This window comes from Acinonyx jubatus, chromosome B2 (genome assembly GCF_027475565.1).
Source record: "Acinonyx jubatus isolate Ajub_Pintada_27869175 chromosome B2, VMU_Ajub_asm_v1.0, whole genome shotgun sequence".
Taxonomy (NCBI): Eukaryota; Metazoa; Chordata; class Mammalia; order Carnivora; family Felidae; genus Acinonyx; species Acinonyx jubatus.
Genome location: NC_069385.1, coordinates 16,306,820 through 16,319,560, shown reverse-complemented (window position 1 = coordinate 16,319,560; position 12,741 = coordinate 16,306,820). Strand labels below are relative to the sequence as shown.

Sequence of the window (12,741 nt, the reverse complement as noted above, 5' to 3'; positions counted from 1 at the left end):
AAATTTTTATCTCCAGGGTTCAGAAAGAAAGAAACACTGGTAAAGGGTGCAGGATGGGGGTTTTTTTTCCCCCTTTCTAGGAAAAATGCAGATGATTAACTCATGCCTCTGGGTGTCTCCTTAAATGCTCAATATCAAAATACACAAATGCCCTTCCAAGTTAGGGGGACTGTTTATTCCTCCTATTTTCTTGCCCAATCTTACAGCCTTTGTTTATTTTGATGGTACTGGGATCTCCACATTTTTTTTTTTTTTTTTTTTTTGGTTTTAAACCTTATTTATTTTGAGCGAGAGAGAGAGCAGAGGAGGAGCAGAGAGAAAGGAAGAGAGAGAGAATCTCAAACAGGCTCTGCGCTGTCGGTACGGAGCCTGACGCAGGGCTCAAACCCACGACCCGTGAGATCATGACCTGAGCCGCCATCAGGAGTCAGAAGATCAACCAACTGAGCCACCCATGCGCCCCTGGGATCTCCACTTCTAGGTCTTAACTTCTGCCCTATTATTTTTATTTTGAGTTACAACAGAAGTAATGTTTTATGAAGCGAGGATATGATATGTTAATGTTGACATTTAGAGCCCACCTTGGCTTGTTCAGAAGAGTATCACCAACAGATTCCCCGCTTCCATAGCTGTACAAGGGTCTGTAGATGGCAGGGACCCCCACGTGTTGCCAGAGCACGGAGTGTGGCATCCTTCTGGGGCCACGGTTTTTGTCTTCCTGTCCCAGGGCTTTTAAATGTCAAAAACTTAACGATACTGGTTTTTCACGCATTTGGTTTGGCAGAATTACCAATTAAATTGTTTCTCCTGTCGTAGTTCCTTCACAGAGGACCCTGCACCAATTCTAAACCTTACGGCTAGGTTTGCGGAGACCTGGAAGGGGAAAGGTTTTGGTTAATAAGGGGTGGAAAAACAAAAATGAGAGCTGATGAGGTTAAGTGGTAAAGACAACTCCAATTTCCTGACCTGCAAGGGACATGTTCCTCGCCCTCCACTGTAAACCTTTGCCCACACTCCCCTTACTAAATCTTTCCGTGGTGGTTTCTCGTCTTACGGCACCTCTTCCCCCTCAAGCTTTTAGAGAGAAATGACAAGTGATGTTTTAAATTCTTTATGTTTCATATTTTAATGTTTGTTTATTTTTGAGAGAGAGAGAGAGAGAGAGAGTGCGAGCAGGGGAGGGGCAGAGAGACAGGGAGGCACAGAATCCGCAGCAGGCTCCAGGCTCTGGGCTGTCAGCACCGAGCCTGATGCGGGGCTCGAACTCACGAACTGTGAGATCACGACCTGAGCCAAAGTCGGACGCTCAACCGGCTGAGCCTCCCAGGCGCCCCACTTTACGTTTCATTTTTATATGACTTACAAACCGTCGGGAAGTAAGGTGTCCTTGCCAGATTATTTCCGGTAATCTGGTCATTCTAGGACTACTAACCTAGTATGCAGTGTCGTCTTCAAATGGGGTCGTGTATGTGACTCAGAGTCAAGTGCTCCCAGGCTCCAGGGCCAGGCAGGTCATGGAAAGGGGTGAGGGGACGTGCGCAGTACTGAAAAGGGTGGTGGGGACCGGGACAGACTGGGAAAGCACGCAGCCAGCGTAAAGGGAGCAAGCTCAGAACCCCCATCGCTGCTAAGCAGGAAGGTACCACCAGTGCTAACTGACGTTAATTGTTCCTTTATTTGCTACTCTCCTTTCCCAAGTTAAAAAAAAAAACAACAATCTGGATTTTTATGGGAAATATCCTGATGTTAAAAATGTTGTTCATCAATTGAAAGGAATTGAAAGAAAGCCTTCACCTCACACTCTACCTGCTCAGCCTCAGATCATAGCTTCCAGGGGAGACTCACGCCAGGCCTCACCAGCCCTGGGGGTGTGGGTCAAGTCACGTTAATTAAAAGACTAAATCTTGCCGGTTCAGTGTCCCTTCCCACCAGGACAGGTAGAAGACCTCATCTCCTTTCTGTCGACTCCTTTCCCTCTATTTCCCTCCCTGGCTCCCTGTTCCCCCTGCCTGCACTGCCACTGCCCTTTGTCCAGAATGCCTCCCTTCCCGGGAGCCCCTGCCCTGAGATATCTAGATTCCGCGGTTGGCCATCCAACCCCCGTCCCAAGCTGCTGGTGCTCACCTCTCTCTCTCTCTACAGGGAAAAGGTTCCCTTCCTCTTATGTTTTCTTCCCTTCCATAGAAGAGCCCCACAGCTAAGTTGCTTGAGATGTGACAGCTGCCCTCTCCCTCCCTTCCACTCTCTCTTTCTCTCTCCTCCTCTGTCCCCCTCTCTCCACCCAATTTCCATGGAGGCTTGACCAGGACACTCATTACAGTGAATTTGTTCTAATCACCATGATTGCATGTGTGGAAAGTATATGAGCTCCTAGGATAATTTAGAACTAGCCATGCTTGTCATTATCTGTGTGTTATAAGAGCATAATTTTTGCAGTCGTATGGTTACATTGACTTTTACGTTACCACTATTCCACTATTCCAGGAGCGTCTTTTTTTTTAATTTTTTTTTAACGTTTATTTATTTTTGAGACAGAGAGAGACAGAGCATGAACGGAGGAGGGGCAGAGAGAGAGGGAGACACATTATCGAAAACAGGCTCCAGGCTCTGAGCCATCAGCCCAGAGCCCAACGCAGGGCTCGAACTCACGGACCGCGAGATCGTGACCTGGCTGAAGTCGGACGCTTAACCGACTGTGCCACCCAGGCGCCCCGCTTTATAGATTTTAGAAGCATTCTTAAATCTCGTAGACTCCTGCGTTTTCATTGGGGACCTAGAGAGAGGTTGGTAACTTGCCCAAGAGGACACAATTGTCAGTAGAGCTGAGATTCCACACATCTCAACTCAGGGCCTTGTGTCCTTTCCACCCATCATTTCAGGAGGAGTAAATGATGGTTTGGATCGCATAGAATAAGGTCCGTTTGGGGAGTGACTTTTATTCTCACACCGCTAGGGTGGTAACCGACAGTCCTTGTGAAATTAGCTCCCCGGTACTCTCAGGGCAGCTTAGTTCATTGGGGTCTGCCATCTTGTTATGTCCTAATTTTCACAGACTCCCCAGCAGATGTCATGTTTGGAGCCACACCGGCACTAGGAAGTTGTCCCTCACTTTGTATCTCCTAGGAAAGGTGACCAGCTGGTCCTGGGAAGTGCTCCAGGGTCAAATGCACACAGTCAATCCCTAAGTCCCCTGGAAGTAGTAAAGACAAACAGAGTGGGGTGACCCCCTCCCCCATCCTGTCCTTTGGTGACCCTTCTTGTTTTAGGGCTCCTCTGACGTTCATTTTAACCTGATTATACTTGGATAAAAATGCTGGGCAGGGACATTGACAGCGTGATACGCCGTAACCATACCTTACAAGGGGCCCTGTCCAACTGGTTGGGCAAGGACGGAGTCACGGACACTGCCCTGGCAGCTCTGCCCAGTGTCTGGAAAGGGCGGAAGAAGAGTCAAGAAGAGAGGGACTGGTACGTTCAGATGGGAGGATGGGATCACCCCGGAGTAGGGAAAGAAACTAGAACATACTTTAATAAGAAGTATGCAACCCTAGTTACTTAATGCCACAGTATATTTGTAAACGAGGTTGTCCGGGGGCAAAAATGTCCGCTCCAGTGGCCACTGTGGGTGAAATGGAAAGTATACCAGCAGTTTGCACTTACGGGACATGCAACCACCTGGATGGTCTCTCTTTTCCCTCTGCCTGGCTTCCCCAAGTTAGCTGAGAAGAACTCAGCCTTCAGACGTTAGTTCACACATCCCTCCCACGAGGCCGCTTTCCCTGACCGCCCCAAACCAGGTATGGTCCCCCTTGATGTGTTTCCATTGCACCCCGTGCTTTCCTTGCATAGCACACATCTCATAATAGAATTCATCACTCCTTCATGTGATTGTCCAGGGTCTGTCTCCCGGGGCCACATTCTGTGTCTTTCGGAGACGGGGCGTTGTTGCTGCCTCTAAAAATATGGCCTAGGAGGAGCAGGGAGAACATTTACTCCCCAGAGGGATGGTGTCTTTTTCAACACTTTTTACAGTAGTAAGTTGGCATAAAGATTAAAATTCTGAAAATACTTTGGTGGAAGCCATAGGAAGGCAAGATCTCGAGACTCGTGGAGAAGGTGGTCACAGGGTGGCGCCATTTTTAAGCACGCTCTCCACAGCGCAAGGGACAACAAGCCATTCCCACCCCACTGAACCCTGCCTCCAGGAGTCACTTAGGGTACTTACTCAATAAACATCTGAATGAAGAGGCAAATTTGAGTGGGAGACCTGATAGCATCTCAAATAATCAAGGAACTTCAAAATGGGGGGTGAGGTGTGATCTGTCTTAGGTTTCCTGAAGTGGTCCTTGCAGAGGTTCAAGAACTTCAGCTAAAGGTGAGAATATACTCTAAAGATTAGGACCGCCCAAAGTGTAATGCACTCTTTGAGCAGGGATCAGATCGCCAGTAACTAACAGGACCCAAGCAGAGACAGGGCCTCTCTGGGGAGCTACTCTTAAGTGATTGTTTAAACGCCAGATAAGGGATTAGATTAGAAAAACTCAAAGTATCTTTCCAATATTGATGTACTGTTATCCGAGGATTAAAATCCATATATCCCCTACTCAAAATAAACTCCATAAAGGCAGGAATTGTTAAGTGTTCATTGGTGTATCTTTTTGCACTTAAGATAGTGCCTGGCACGTAGTAGCTCCTTAATAAATATGGCTGAGGCAATGAATTATATCAGTAGACAGCAAATTCAAAAATATATTTCTGGCATAGAGTAGGTTCTAAGCAAATGTGTATTTCATTGAGATGAATCAAGCAGGCCATAAATCAAAAAAGGGCTTAGATTTGACAGTATTCCACCCAGTAAAAACCCGATGGTCAGCCTTCTGACTAAGCATGGGAAGTCCAACTGCTATCAGCTTTTCAGACCAGAGGTTCTAGAGTTAAGTATAAAACTGTAGGGGCGTCTGGGTGGCTCAGTTGGTTGGCCTTCCGGCTTCGGCTCAGGTCATCATCAAACGGTTTGTGGGTTCGAGACCCGTGTTGGGCTCTGTGCTGACAGTGCAGAGCCTGCTTAGGATTCTCTCTCTCTCTCTGCCCCTCCCCTACTCACGCTTTCTCTCTCCAAATAAATAAATTTTAAAAATAATTAAAAAAAAAAATTGTACCAGCCAGGGACCTGGCAAGAAACTGAAGTAGCTCAGCTGGTTCAAATGGAGGTTGGTTTTTTTTTTTTAACGTTTATTTTTGAGAGACAGAGAGAGAGCAGGAGTGGGGGAGGAAGAGAGAGAGGGGGAGACCCAGGAATCCAAAGCAGGCTCCAGGCTCTGCGCTGTCAGCACAGAGCCCGACGTGGGGCCCGAACCCACTGACCGTGAGATCATGACCTGAGCCGGAGCCAGATGCTGAATCAACTGAGCGCCCCTCAAGTGAAGACTCTAATGAAGGGGTTACTTTATTAACGGTGGTGTGACCAAAGGAGGCAGCAAGGGTGTAAAGCACCCAGAGACTGAAGCAACAGCAGGCAGCCCGACACTGTTCTTGGAGACAACCCACAGGGACCCCCAAGGGACACAGGAGCCCAGTGAGAGCCAGAACCATGGAGGCTGGCTGCCAGCAGGCCCCTCATCAGCCAGGGCGTGGGAAGAAATGCCCCCCTTTCCCTCTCCTCCTACCTCATAATATTGGGGCTTCTGGTGAGCCAAGCCCAGCTTAAAGCCAGCTGGCAGGGGGCAGAGGGCGCAGACCTGGGCAGAGCAGGGCAGAAAAAGATCGGGGGGGAGGGGGTGTGGAGGCGTCAGCACATGGGAAATAACTAGCACATAAATTAACTTTGTTCTTCTACTTTGATTCCACAAGCAATACATATTCATTAAAGAAAATGTAGAGACTAAATCAGTGGGTAATGAGGGGTCTCCCCCACAATCCCACCTCTCAACCGCCAGTACGAATATTCTGGCTTTTTCTCCTTTTTTTTTTTTTTTTTTTTTTTCTGTTTTTCTTTCCTATGCTTGTATAGGATTCAAAGATTTCTATTCAGAATAAACCAAAGTGAATTGGGTTACACTTGTTTCTTGGCCTAATGAGGATTAAACCTGTAGCCGAACAGAGAGCTCTGTTTCCCTTCCTTTGTTCTCTCAACGTAAACAAGTTACTTCATGTATCTCTGTGGGAACTAGGAAGCAGGCAAGCGCCTAGACTCACAAAAACTTCCAGCAAATTTGGCTGTCCGCCTGGTTACCAAGTAATTAAATGTAAGACGAAGGATGAGTCCAACGGAGCTCACTCTCCAAGACTAAAAGGAGAACCTAAGTGCAGGCCGCCTCACGGAGCTCGATTTTACCGTCAACATGAAGGGACCATCCAATGTTAATATCGCTTGAAGGGCAGCCTGACGATAGGAGCAGAGGCAGGTTAGGAAAACAGAGCAGGTGCTTATGTATAGTTTCTAGTGACAGCTGATGCCTAACACTCCTCCCACCTGTCATTAACTATCTAATGCTCGTCCAGTCCCGCTAGGCAGGAACGTCCAGAAGGCAGAGCCAGCGTCCCTTCACCGAGCCAGCACAGAACCTGGTGTCGGCTAGGTCCCCAGCCCCGTGAAGGGGGGTGGTGGTTACTGTTGAAGTCGAGAAAAGGTGTGAAGGGAAAAGAAGGGTCAGCAGGTGGTTGCTGTGTGTGTGCCAAAGCTCTAACAGGCAAAGATCAGTACCCACAGTAACAGGTGGGTGTTGAAGATCCTTGTAATAATATCATCTCACTCAGCAGCCCTCATTGCCTTCTTTAGTTAAACAAAAAAAAGAAAAAAATCCTGGAAGGTAATAAATCGTCGCAACTCCTTGAGAGAAGACTAAGTTCTGCTTTTCTGGAATGGGATCTGTCCTTGGCCTTTTATAAAGTTCTGCCTGAATGGGATTGGGCTCGTGACTTGGTGCCGGAGGCCAAATGAATAGCTCATCCCACCCCACTTCAGTTCTAGAAATTAGATCGCCTCCCCGGTAATGAATCCATTTGCTCTGACAGGGTAAGCCCTCAGCCCTTGTGACATTGAAGGTGGCCTTGGGATTGGGGGAGGAGATGGATGGCGGCCACCCTAAAAGATGGCACTTACCGTGGGGAAGATTCAGAACCAGTTCAGAAGAGACTCAGCTGCTCCGAGCAGCTTGTCTGTGTCTCCCTCGCAAGCCTCAGTCCTCACCTCTGCTGCTTTCAGTAATCGTCTCTCTGAACCCACCACGGCTTTACAGAGTCTACAGGCTAGGGGTGCCGCTGGTGATGTCTACCTGGCTGTGTCCCTCCCTGTCACTCCATGGCCTTACAGCTGTGGGAGGGAATGGCTGGCCAGGGGGTTTGTCTCTCTTCTCTGCCAGCATCTGAAATGGTTTTGCCAGTTCACATAAAGGTTATGAACCCCCACGGTTGTTACTCTGAAACAATAATAGATTCTTTTTTTAAATTATTATTTTGGAAAACAGCGCTGCAGGGTATCAATAGAGTATCCAAGCCCTTCCTACAAGTTCAAGTACATTTTTTTTTTAAAAGAGTGTTTTCAAAAGTATAGAGTGTGTTGAATGCCTTTCGTTATGAATGGATTAGATGTGTGTTATCTCCTGGAGAAAAATGTGTCTGGAAACATACTGCATTCTTAGAGGGATAATTAGTTCATTGTGCTTAGCACAGAGAGTCCTCCCATGGTGTCCTCAAAGATGGGACTGATCTACTATTGAAAGCAAGAGACTATTTGTAACATATTGCTTGCTCAATATCTAAAAATTGTTCAGTTCAGAAATAACTAAGACTTGATTTCATCGTCTCTGGACAATAAAGACCGAAATAGCCTAATAAAAGAACAAAGTGAAAAACAGAGCTAATGATTGTCCTAGACTCAGAGAAATGAGCCGATGGAGGAACACTCCAGAAACAGCAGGATTTTAGGCAACCTCAGTTGGCTTTCATGGCAGACTGACATATGACCGAGACCTGAAAATATGACTTGATTGCAAGGTAAGGGTGACTGTGAGAAAGTGTGAATAGTACGCGTTGTGTGTTTCTTTTCTAAAATTCATATGACCGTGACTCGATACTGACATTTTAGTGCAGTAGGGGGTGAAGAATTGTTTTCAGTTGGAAGATTTGAGTACTGGAAACCATTTATTATTTATACTTTGGTTTCTATTATTATGTTCAATACTCCAGGACTAACAACAAAAAAAATAATACCTGCATTTAATTTCCCCTATACGTAAGTGCTTTTGTCTGCCTTACATCTGTACCTTTTGTTAAGAGCAACCACTTTTTAAATTCGTGAAGATAAACTCATGATTAAAATTATTTCACTTTGAAAATCATCTTTGAGAAAGAAAAAACCAGATTAGCTTTTGTGTTTGTTTAACAAAGTATATACTTTGGTTTCTATAACAATCGCAAGGCAGAATTTATGGCTAGTGACATTTTCTGGGTTTAGAGTAGACGGTCTGGAGGAGTGTATATAGATTTTTAATAAACACCTGCAATGCAGAAGGGTGTTAGTACATTACATCTCATTTTCAGGAGGAAGGTCAGTGTATCCTTCTAAGGGACATCAGTGGGGATGTGGCAGTTCTTGGCAGGCGACTGGCTCGAGTGTTTATCATATTTATTCTGTGGTATGCACTCAGAAAAATGTAATCTGCCTTTTTCTATCAAAGAAAAAAGCTCTAATGGGCTAAAAAAAAAAAAACCTTAAGAATGTTTTGTCAGTGTCCTGTGCTTTAGAAAATGGTTGGTTTCACCAGTTTGGGAAATGGCAAGATCTTAAATCACCAGATAAACAGCCCCCCCTCCCCACTCCCAGCATTTATATTGTTACATGCTGTGTATAAAATATTAGTTGTGGTTTGAAGTACCCCCTTGTAACTCCTAGCACCTCTGTATCTGAAAATGTAGGATTGTATTCTAAATCTGCTTTATCCGGTATTGGTTTTAGGAAGCAAAAATCTTCCCTTGCGTTCAAAAAACAGTGTGTGTGCCTTTGCACTGCTTCCTTTCTCCAGGACATTCCTTCACCCTTTGTTGCCCAGCTTCTTGGAGCTGTTGCCTGGCTGCAAAGTCAGCAGAGGATCGCAATTAGGTCAGACCCTGTTAAGTCCCTAGAACCGCACGCTCTCTGAGCCTCCCCCTCTCAGCCTTCCCAGCCCTCCTGGACAGTCCCCTTGTGGCCTCCTTCCTAAAAGACCTGTACGGTTCCTGGGGAGGACGCGGACGTGCACAGGCTAATTCATACTAGGGTAGCATTGACTCCATAAACCCTCCCGGGATAGATTTGAGTGTTCACTGACAACTTTTAGCTTAAACCAAAAGACCTGGTTTCTCATAGCGGAAGTGCACGCCCTATGGCAGATGTCTGGGAAAAGACGTTTTTAAATAGTGGGGCTTTCTGGTCCTCCTCCAATGAGGCCACAAGGCTGGACTGCACTTGGCTCGCTGGCTGGTTAGTGCTGTAGACCTGTCCTGTGGGGGCTGTTCTTCCACCCCTGGGCCCCCAGCCCTGGTGGGGCTACTGTGAATAGCCCCTATCCTTCCTAATTGCCTAAGCGAATTAACAAGCGAATTAACAAGAGCTGCTTTCCAGTAAGAGTATATCTCTTTCACCTAACAAGGCATGAATGTGCAATATATCTGCGACCCATCTCTTTGTCCCTTACAAAGAGACTTTGCTGAGTAAAAACAGCCCTTTCCTCTGCTCTTGATATCGGCAAATAAATTCTACAGGAAGAAGCAGCAAGGATGCCAGTGTTTGTGCCTTTTACGTGTCTTGGGATTTATTTTGCTCCGTGCACAGAGGTCCAGCAGGGCACCTACAAGAGCTGGTGCCAGCCCGTGTACTCCACATGTGGGACAGGAGATGAGAAGAACCGGAAAGCAAAGCCATGGCAGAGTAAGGTGGGACACAGAGAGGCCTTGAGAAAACACCCAGGCACACACACGGAGGCTCCTCTGCCCTCAGCTGTGAAAGAGCCTTGAATGGTTCTCCAGGAATGTTCCTTTCCCTTCCCTTTTCCTCTCTGCTCTTAGGTCCCTGAGCCTTATGCTTTGTTCATTTGTTAATTCACTTAGCAAACACTTGGTACTGGGATAAATATAAAGGCAAAAAGTGTGTGTGTGTGTGTGTGTGTGTGTGTGTGTGTGTGTGTGTGTGTTCCCTGCCCTGAAAAAGCTAGATTTTTTTTTTTAAGTTAGTTTTCAAAGCTTAGATTCAAAATCCTATGAACCAGCCATGTTTGCAGGTGTGATAGAGAATGGTTCCAGTTACTTGCAAGAATTAGGAAAGATCTTTACTTACTAAAACAGGAATCACAGGTGAACTAACAAATGACTAACCCATGGGACCAAATACGCCCTGTGCTGTCACTTCAAAGCTGCCCTACAGGTTGGGTCACTTGGTTAATGCAGAAGTTTACAGACTGCCCAGCATCCACACTGGATACAGCCTTGCTGTAATGTACACAGCATCTCTCAGAAATGGCTTTTAAAAAATGTTTCTTGGAAAAAAAAAAAAACCCAAGTACAATAATACTGTAGTAGAAAATAAAAGACTTGTGATCTGAAGGTAAGGACCCAAAACACATGGGTCAGGAGAAAGCCAGGAGCCTCTGTATATGTACTACCCCCATCTAAGAATTTAGATGTTTGCATCTTCCACATGAAGATCAAATCTACAGTATAGGAAGGTTCCCAGCTCCGCAAGCTGAGGGTCCAGGGTAGAAACGAGACCATTAGAAAATAATGAAATATGAGACCACGTGATACTCTGAGTATCGTAAAGAGCCATTTAACAACTAGAAGGTGCAGGGGGCCAGAGTTGCTATGGAAGATTTGGTGGAGCTTGTAAAATTTGAACTGACTCTTAGCTAAGCAGGAACGGAGGTTTTGGGCAAGGGTCTAGGGGACGTTATTTGGGGGGCAAGAGATATCACTGTGGAGCTCAGTATGGAAGATTAAGAGAGTCCCCTACAGCCCCGGGGAGGACCCTTCCTCACAAACTGCCTTTTCAGCATCTGTGATTTAGTGATTTCCATCAAACTGGTGAATTTTGTGGAAGAGAAATCATTCTAAAAGTTGTCCTCTGAACTGACGGATCAATTTCCATCAAAATGGCTTACTTAGGTGGCCTTACATAGGTCCTGCCTTATTTGAAAGGAAATCGCCATTAAAACAAATTATCCTATGATGTTGTTAGCTTAAAATCACGTAATAGGTCTGATAGAAATATCTGTATTAAAGATGCTCAGCTCATATTATTTTCCATGACCCCAAATGAATGCTTTAAATGGAACTTCTATTTAAAGGATTTGATCTTTCGAAATAGTGTAGATTTCCGTGTCTGTACGTAGACATAATCCATAATTTGAATTTTAGCTCTGTGGTGCAGTCATATCAGTTTTCAATAACAGTTTGTATTTCTGAAGACCCTTCATCTAAAGAACTCGATATCTTTTTCAAATATGAACCTTTTGGGTCTTTCTGTAAAAATACACATAGCATTTTAAGAAGGACAGATGGCCTTATGGAAACTGAAATCCAAAATAATCTGAAGTTCTCTTGTACTAAAGGGTTGGAGTCCGATCATCCTGCCTTTGCTACTTCATATTTATGAATTATAAGAATTATCTAACAAATGCCTTTGAGTTTACATTTTCAGTGTTTTTCTTCAGGTGGATTTTTAAGTGCTTTTTAAAAATTTTTTTAATGTTTATTTACTTTTTGAGAAAGAGAGACAGAGCACGAGTCGGGGGAGGGGCAGAGAGAGGGAGACACAGAATCCGAAACAGGCTCCAGGCTCTGAGCTGTCAGCACAGAGCCGACGAGGGGCTCGAACCCACAAACTGTGAGATCATGACCTGAGCCAAAGTTGGCCGCTTAACCAGCTGAGCCACCCAGGTGCCCCAATGCTGTTTGTTTTTTTAAATGAAGCTTAAATAGATTCATGTTTAACTCTGCCTACTTAAAACTGTATTAAATATCTTGTTAAAGGAAAGGAAACGTCCAGACGTCTTCCAACTGGGTGATTCACTGCCACCTGCAAACTTCACTTGAAAACTTATGTTAAAGATGTGTCCATTTACTGTGAAACATACTTATAATTCAGGAAGTGAACTTGAAAATATCAGCGCTCCAAAGATCTTGATTCTTTTGTGGAATTTAATGAGAATGGTAGCCGGAGCCAGGAAGGTGAAGCCCAAGCAGCTTTAGGCGAGTGTGGGTTGTATTTGATGTTCACAAAAGAATGGCTGTCGCAGGGTGTTGCTCAGCGAAGTGTGCATTTTCAAGTTACCCACAGTGGTGTCTATTGTCCTGTTTCTCAATTGAATGATGTCATGTTTCATTTAAGGCTCTTAGTGATGCTGAAGTCTGTGGTCTGCACACTAGGGGGAAAAAGGCAGTGAGAAAGTTGCAAATCAGGTTTTTGTAAAGCCTTTGTGTGTTGGGTTTTGAGAGATAAAAGCTGACTCATGCAATATTTCTGCGGAAGGAGCTGCACGGACTAGTAAAGGCTTCTTGTTTTACCTGACTGAGCTCCCAGTGAGGTCACTGCATCAGCTGAAGGCAGACGATGCGGCTTAGCCTGGGTAAGAGCACAGGTAGGTGCTAACCGTGAAAGTGTCCAAAGAGCCCGTGTCCTCTTGGAGCAGCCAGAGACCGGCCACTGCGGTGAGAAACTGTCGCGGGGAGTTGGCGGCGGGAGGGAGTCCTTCACAACGCTGTGCAGGG

The 12,741-nt window shown here is 45.6% G+C and overlaps 1 protein-coding gene across 6 annotated transcripts in view; it reads left to right on the top strand.

Annotated features, from left to right (window-relative positions):
• PLEKHG1 (pleckstrin homology and RhoGEF domain containing G1) overlaps positions 1 to 12,741 on the top strand; it is a 227,080-nt gene that overhangs the window by 108,978 nt on the left and 105,361 nt on the right. The window contains exon 1 of one of the 6 annotated variants that reach the window (XM_053222102.1): positions 5,815 to 7,995. The exons of 4 other annotated variants lie outside the window; for them this stretch is intronic. Coding sequence is in view for 1 of the 2 variants with exons in the window: in XM_053222099.1 (XP_053078074.1) it covers positions 12,584 to 12,611 (28 nt within the window). In the remaining variant the exon portion in view is untranslated. Of the gene's footprint in view, positions 1 to 5,814; positions 12,612 to 12,741 lie in introns of those variants that run through there. One more of the 6 variants, XM_053222099.1, reaches the window with a different exon arrangement.